This window comes from Pararge aegeria, chromosome 21 (assembly GCF_905163445.1).
Source record: "Pararge aegeria chromosome 21, ilParAegt1.1, whole genome shotgun sequence".
NCBI classification, from domain to species: Eukaryota; Metazoa; Arthropoda; class Insecta; order Lepidoptera; family Nymphalidae; genus Pararge; species Pararge aegeria.
The window spans coordinates 8,426,247-8,434,563 of NC_053200.1; the positions used below are offsets into that span (position 1 = coordinate 8,426,247).

Below are 8,317 nucleotides of genomic sequence, written 5' to 3' on the forward strand. Positions count from 1 at the left end.
TGAAAAACATTCATGATCATTACTCATTTTCCAGTTGTCGGAATCGAACCCACGGCCTTCGACATAAAAGAAAGCCTACTGCGCCAATCGGCCCTCTAATTATAAATAATCATTCTCTGAAACCAATACAAACTGCCTCGTTGGTTTAGAGGTAAACGTTTTCAACGAGGATCTGGATTTCTTTCTATGTACCTCTTGGGGTTTTCTGTTTCAAATTTCAGCATATTTTTGATCCTATATCACATTACAAATCTTTGATTCTTTTTTTGGTTTTCTCTTTTTTTTTTTAATATGCATGTTTACAAAATGTAAACCTCCCTCTTGAATTTCTCTATCTATTGCTAAAAAATGCATTAGAATCCGTTGCGTAGTTTAAAAGATCTTAGCGTACAAATAGCGAAAGTGACTTTTGTAGTGTACTTAATAAAACGACGGACTATCGCAGAATGGTTTATTGGTAGAACAACATAATGAAGTGCGGGCTAATTATTAAACTACCTACATTACACTGCTCTTCTCCAAATTTAACCATTGGATTTACATAAAAGCCAATAAAAAAAAACTAAATATTTACATCACTTAATTAATTACAATTTCATCATCTTTTTGACCCGCGGTCTTAATGCCATACGAAGAGGACTATTCGTATTGGGAATCGCTTGAGAAGGTGAAGGTGCCTTTACTAGCTGATTTTCTGTATCTGTTACAGGAGACGAACCGACAACAGAATTATCAAAACTTTTGAACGCTTCATCATTCATCTCTCTTTCTCCCGAGTTTTCATTATCCACCATGCCTGTTAAAGTATACCTAGATTTTTTATAATTTTTGTCAAGTATTTGATCAACGTGTCTTCTACTAGTACGATTGTCATCGTCTGTTTTGACAACATAGGAGACGGGACCGGTTCTATCCAACACTACACCTTCCTTCCATTTTACTAAATTATTATTATAGTTCCGGACCAGAACCCGGTCTCCAGTGCTCATTTCTCGCAATGAGCCACCGCGACGTTCTTCTTGACTTGATTGTTTATCGCGAATGACATCTCTGGTATTCGGTCGTAAAAGATCTAACCTGCCGCGTAACCTGTGTCCCAAAAGTGCCACGGAGGGTTCTTTTTGAGTGGTACAATGTTCTGTATTTCTATATGTAAATAAAAATGTACATAACGCTTTTTCTAAATTCACGTTTTCGATTATAGCCTTCTTTAATACTAGCTTTACAGTTTTAACAACGTTTTCAGCTGCACCGTTACTCGATGGATGATATGGGGCGACTAATATTCGCTTGATTCCATTCTTATTCAAATAATGTAAGTATTCGGATGAAGAAAATGGTGGACCATTGTCGCTCACAGTGACCTTGCATAGACCGAACCGGGCAAATATTTTGCGCAGGCAAGATATAACGGTAGCTGCCGAAGTATTTGGCACTGGTTCCACTTCCAACCATTTGGAATGAGCATCTAAAATAACTAAATAATATTTATTACGAAACGGACCTAAAAAGTCAACATTCAACCGCGACCAAGGCTCCACCGGCCACTCCCACGAGTGCAGCGGCGCGGGCGGCGGCTGTGCGCGCAGCGCGGCGCATACGGTGCACTCGCGACACACGCGCTCAATATCGGCGTCCAAGCCGCTCCACCACAGATAGTTCCGAGCCAGCTGTTTCATTTTAACAACGCCTATATGCCCGGAATGTAATTCGTCTAACACAGCGGAGTGCAAACTGGCAGGGATAATTACTCTATATCCCCAAACCAAGCATCCCTGTTCTAAAAAAATATTTTCCCGCCTTAAATGATATTGTTTGTAACGATCCGATTCAATTTGTTCGGGCCATCCGAACTTAACATACCCTACAATTTTGTTTAAAGTAGTGTCTTTAGCAGTTTGATATTTAATTTCGTGAAACGTTATAGGCAATTTGTCCTCTATAAAAAATAAATAACTATTATTTCCGTTATTATTACTTGAAACGATACTTTGACGATTAACGTTTTCTTCTAAAGGCAAACGAGACAACGCATCTGCGAAACAGTTTCTAGCCGAAGAAATAAATTCGATGTCAAAGTTGTACGCAGCTAAGCGAACTGCATATCTCTGTAAACGGCTAGCCGCCGTTTGCGGAATACCTTTGTTTTTACCGAAGATATAGCTTAAAGCCTTATGATCGCTGCGCAAAATGAAATGCCGACCAAACAGATACTTATCATGCCTGCTGACTCCAAACATTATGGCTAAGGCTTCTTTATCTAGCTGCGAATAATTACGCTCGGCCTCATTAAGAGTACGCGAGGCGCAACTGATAAGACTTTCCGATCCGTCGGAGTAGCGGTGCGTGAGAACCGCGCCGAGTCCATACGCGCTACTGTCCACCGACAACAGCAACGGCAACTTGGGATCGTAGTGTGCGAGCACAGGCGAACTACTGATAATGTTTTTAACTCTTTTGAAGGCACTTTCACATTCGCAACTCCAATACCATTTTACATTTTTCTTTAGTAAATCGTATAAAGGTTTTAATACAGAACTCATGTTGACACAAAATTTATTGTAAAAGTTAACGAGACCAATAAAACTTTTTAATTGCGTTACGTCTTTCGGTGATGGCGCCGAAACAATAGCTTTTATCTTATTTGCATCAGTGTGTAGACCCTTTTTATCAATTTTGTATCCTAAGTATGTTACACTGTCCTTAAAGAATTCACATTTAGACCAATTTACTCGCAACCCGGCCTCTTTTAATCGGGCTAAAACGGCACGTAAATTTTTACAATGAGTCTCTCTGTCTTTGCCAGTCACACAAATATCGTCCTGAAAAGCTACAGTAGAGGATAAGCCACACAGAGTTTCTTCGATCAACTTTTCAAAATACTCAGGAACACATTTTATTCCAAAAGGTACTCGCTTGTAAACGAAGGTGCCTATGTGTGTAGTTATAGCGGTCATGGGTTGCGAGTCCTCCGTTAATAACACTTGCTGATAGGCGTGGGACAAGTCTAATTTAGAAAACTGTTCGCCTCCCCCAAGGGTAGCAAATATATCTTCAATTTGTGGAAGAGGATAATGAAAATCTTTTAATAGCGGATTAATAGTGACCTTAAAGTCTCCACAAATACGAATGTCTCCATTTTTTTTTATTATAGGAACAATAGGCGTACCGTAATCAGAACGGTCTACCTTATAAATGACGTCATCTCGCTGCAACCGCTCCAACTCGCGCTCGACCGGCGCGCGAAGTGCGAGGGGAAGCGGGCGCGATTTAACGAAAATTGGAGTCTTGTCAGCTAAATGCAACTGCATTCGAGTTTTAAAAGTCCCAAGCCCATCAGCGAAAACCTCGGGAAATTCTTTCCTTAATAATTCTATAGTATTATCATTTTCGCATCTTTCGGATAAATTATGGCAATTTGTGATATCGATTTGTAAAATTCTTATCCAGGCACGGCCTAGTAAAGGAGGGCCGCCGTTTTCAACAACATACAACGGTAATTTATACAAACGATTTTTACATTGTACATTTACCATAATATATCCGAGAGGTTCAATAACACTACCTGTGTAAGATCTTAACCTTAAATTTTTATGTTGTAAACAAACGCTAGAAAAATGATTATCATAAAAATGCTTTGAAATTACAGAGATCTTACTACCAGTATCTATTTCAAATTTAACTACAGACTTTTCTACGTTTAATTTGATATAATACGGGCCGTCATTACCCTCGCAAATTATATTATAAAAATCTAAAACACTGTCATCGGAATCATTAAAAAACAACTGACCTTTTGTGTTTTTCTGTATAACCGCATCACTACACTTATCAACATTACCGCACACGACCTTCAGGTGGCCCCTCTGCCCACACGAATCACAGCTGTAGAACTTGTAGCGGCACCGGGACGGCGGATGCCCGCTGCGCCCGCAACGCCAGCAGCCGCGCCGTGAGCCCTCGAGGCTCAGCGCACCGGCCCTGGCCGCCGCGTCTGCCTGCACGCCACCCGCTCCCTCGCGCCGTTTCATGCGCCCGCGCTCCGCGCGCGCTGGTGAGGATCTGATGCGATGCAGCCCTTCCGAGATGGCGCTGGAACTCGCCCCGGACGCTGCCTCCGCTGCATGTCTCTCCGCTGCCTCGAGCGCCAATGCGAGTTCTATTGCTCGCTTATAATCGATGTTCCGCTCGGCAAACAATCGTGACCTCATATCTTCACTTTGAAGGCCAGAAACAAACTGGTCTCTCAAATTTACCTCCAAAGAATCCCGAAAATTGCAATGTTTGGCGAGATGTTTTAGACTTTTCAAATAATCACTCACTATCTCCCCTTGCCTTTGCTTCCTTTGCCGGAACATATGTCTCTCTGCGATCTCCGACCTTTGTGGCTCCAAGTGGTCTTTGACAATCTTCACTAATTGTTCAAACTTCTTGTCTTCCGGTAAATCCGGGGAACACAAGTCGCACATCAATTCGTAACATGCAATGCCGACATGTGTTACCAACGTGGCCACGTGTAAATCTTCACTGATGTTATTTAACGCAATAAATTGCTTCACCCGACGACAATATGCATCCCAGTTGTGGGAACTAACGTCATAATTCTCGTCTCGATTTTACCAAAAGGCATGATTTTAATTAAAATAACCGACTGCGCCAAAATGTAGTGTACTTAATAAAACGACGGACTATCGCAGAATGGTTTATTGGTAGAACAACATAATGAAGTGCGGGCTAATTATTAAACTACCTACATTACAACTTTGTGTCATACTATGTAGAGATGAAAGTTGCAAAAAAAGTGAAAATAGATAAGTTTAAGGTCGTATTCTAGTTTGTAACGTTCCGAAATCTAATTCGATCATCTTCCTTGCATCAATGCGGCACATTAATGTCCTAGCATTGGTTACAGAGCCTGTACTGACTTGTCATATTTTTATACGTCCTCAGTGACGTAAGTATCCTTAAAATGGAAGAACAATGAGACACACCAAAATAACTAGGCAACCTTATCAGCATAGGGTTTATTGCTTCTGAAAATTCTTTGCGCATAATATAGATTTAGTTTGCTAATAAATAAGGTAGCTTAGTATTTCGAAGAATACTCTGCTTAATTTGGACGGCGGCGTGGGTACCGACAGGTTTTTTTCAGAATGCTAAAAACCGCTGAGTTCATGATGGCTGATAATGAAGGGGCGCTGGAAAACACAAAAGGAAATCGTATAAAAAAGTACGGAAGTAGCCTGGAATCAAGATGGTCAAAGAATTATTAAGTTAAGCGCTGACAAAGAAAAAAATAAAATCCTACTGCTGACCGTACGTAAAGAAAGTTGAGCATGGTCCAGGTTCTAAAGAAATGAAGTGCAAAGCGCGAAAGCGAAAAGTAAAAAGGTGACAGAAGGCGGCGTAGTATAACTCGTAGTCGTGACTTATGTGTAGAGGGGCTACGGCGCATTGCTACGACATAAATTACAATGTCAAAAAAAGGTGTAAAAAAATTATAATACTGATATTTTTTATTCTAAGCCCTTAACTAAGACCCCACCTGAGGGTAATTCAGATATGATAATCACAAATGAGAAAGCACAATATCCTAATTTAACATAGAACTCCTTATTATTATTTAATATACAAGTAGTTCCAAATAAGTACCGTGTGCTGATGGCAGATCAGAACACAGTTCTCAATACCTCTCTGCGTCCTGTGGGTGTCATACGAGGCAACTTAGGGAATATAACGAAGAACGCGAACAAACAGCCACCAACTTGACTAGCATGGTGAATATGGGTAAACCTTCCCATTGGGACAGACCTTTCCAGGACTATTGTCCAGCTATTCCAGGACTGTTATAGGTTATTAAAGAAGAAAAGTCTATTATGTTTAAAAAATAAATAGCAACCATCGCAAACTTTTCACGCGCCTTAGAGCATATTATGGAGAACTCCAGGTTTCCTCAGGATGTTTTCCTTCACCGAAAAAAGTTATATTTAAAAAGGTTTAAGGTGCGCGCCGATGATCAAATAAGGAAAGCCGAAGCCGTTTTAAGCTGTTTACTAAAGACGGTTTGTTTTATCAAAAAAAAAATTACTTTTTTAGGTTACTTTTGCAAGCATCTTAGTTTTAATGGCCAAATGTCCACTGCTCATAACCTTTTACAAAACATACCTTTCACCGAACCTGGGCGTTAATGGTTGAAGAGATCTCAGGGCACTTAACCATCAGCAGATTTATTGTGACGAGTATAAACTTCTTACGAACCATATACTAAGTATATTATCTATACTTAGTAATTTTATACATTTTACTTGGCACCGACTAAAATTTTTTAATTAATATAACAAAGTCGGTTTTATTCTCAATAGATAAATAAAAATAACAATTACATCTAAATATTATAAGTAACATAACATTAACAGCGATAGTTACTCGTTTAAAGCTTTATCTTATTTTTTTACAAGTTTTCCTCAGACTGATAACACGCCCGTTGCGTTCTAGGTACACACAGTAATAACAGATGACGTTTATCCTCACAAACGCGTATAAATATCAATCCGCCAAAGAATATTCATATCAAGTTTGGGTGTCGGCGTAACAAGTACTCTCAAAATAATTACTGTGGCTAAACATTCGGATAAATGTGCAGTGATTCTCGTAAGCATAAAAAAATAACCAGTTTACAATTTACAACTGAAAGTGATACTGTGCGAGTACTATATACATCTGAACGAACAATAGGTACTCACTCTACTATTACTGAAATCAGTTCAGTTTTTTACGGTAAGTTTTGTGATTCAAAATAAACTTAACTAGGTACAACGTATTATATGAACCAACTATTGGCATTAAACAACGCGATTTTATTAAAACAACCATATAATGTTTTACCGTACCAAAGTTGTTCCAATTATTGTAAATTTAATTATTTGGAATGGTTCATTGTAAAACTTGTTTCCAGTAGGTGTTCTGGTATCGGAACGAGACGTGCGTGAAGTATTTTAGAGTATCTTTGGTGGGTGTTATCGTAGTCTTCCGGAAAGTGCTTATCCAATACAAAACTTGATATATTAGGTTCTTATCCATGGCGCAGCTTAATTTTATTATAATTAATGTGCGTTTTAAGCAATAAAAATATCACTTGCTTCTACGGTGAGGCAATCTTGCATGCGTGAGAGTTCTCTGTAATGTTCTCAAACGCGTGGTGGACTACGGCCTAAACCCTTCTCACGTGTGGGAGTCCCGTGCCTTACATATGTTGATATGATGATAACTGTAATCTGTGATGTGTGGGGTGGGTCTTTAGTGATTGCATCTGATGCAAATTTGTAAGGCAAACTTTGAAGTACGTTGACCCGGAAGGCTTCTTTCGTTTAACTAAACTATTTTTTTAAGAATGATGTTTTTATTTCATATATTATTAAGTTATAATAATTATAAACCCTATTCGGACCAATCCTGTGAAATGCAGATATATTAATTATATCTAGTTATAATTATATGAATATTTTGTGCATTTTCAGATGGCTTACACTGTGGTCAACTTTTCAAAATTGCCTTATGAAGGACTGGATGAAGATGTTGTGGTACCGAATTCTTGGATTAGACTTCATTCTAAAAATGCTTTACTAGTAGCATATCCTTCGACAGAGAATCCAGCAAGGACCAAATTACTTATTGAAAGAAAGGAGAATTACTCTGAAGACTGGAGTTATTATGTGGCAATTGAAAGATACGTAGCTGGTAAGTTTTAGGTCATTAATCTGCTTAGCCCATAAACAGGGTGGACATATAGTAACGGCAAAGGAAAATTAAAACCTTGTACCTCTGAAAAATAACATGTATATTACGCGATTTTTAACGGTTTCTAAGTGTTTTTTTTTAAGTTTTTATTGTAACTTTTTTCAAAATAATGCCACAACGTGGCCTTCAATGTCACACCATTGAAGGCCACTTTCATAATACCTCCTAGAGATTTAAATTGTGTGTGTTGGTCCGAGTGATTAACTCAGTTATTTCCTAAGTTTTAAAATTAGTTGGATGTGATGCAAATAGGTTGAAGGATATTTAATTCCATATTTAAAATTTGTCTTAATCACTCGCGAATGTAATTTTTTTACGTACGACGTAAAGTTATTGATAATAATTATTTTAAGCTTAATAAAGCGGGGAAACATAAATGGGGTATTTTCGAATATGTATGAGACCGAATATTTTTTTCTTTGCTTGACACTATATGGGCCTCTCTGTACAAATATCTATAAGTGCGTGTTGCACGAAAATTTGGGTTCCAATACAAGCACACAAAATTAATCTTGCTCTA

The 8,317-nt window shown here is 38.5% G+C and overlaps 1 protein-coding gene across 1 annotated transcript; it reads right to left on the reverse strand.

Annotated features, from left to right (window-relative positions):
- Positions 1-587: 587 nt before the first annotated feature.
- On the reverse strand, positions 588-4,469 carry LOC120633429 (uncharacterized protein K02A2.6-like). The gene is made up of 4 exons (XM_039903637.1): positions 3,794-4,469; positions 2,604-3,373; positions 2,279-2,504; positions 588-1,780 (listed from the first exon to the last, which is right to left on the reverse strand). Exons 1-4 carry the CDS (start codon positions 4,467-4,469, stop codon positions 588-590), a joined length of 2,865 nt encoding a protein of 954 aa, XP_039759571.1.
- Positions 4,470-8,317: the final 3,848 nt, after the last annotated feature.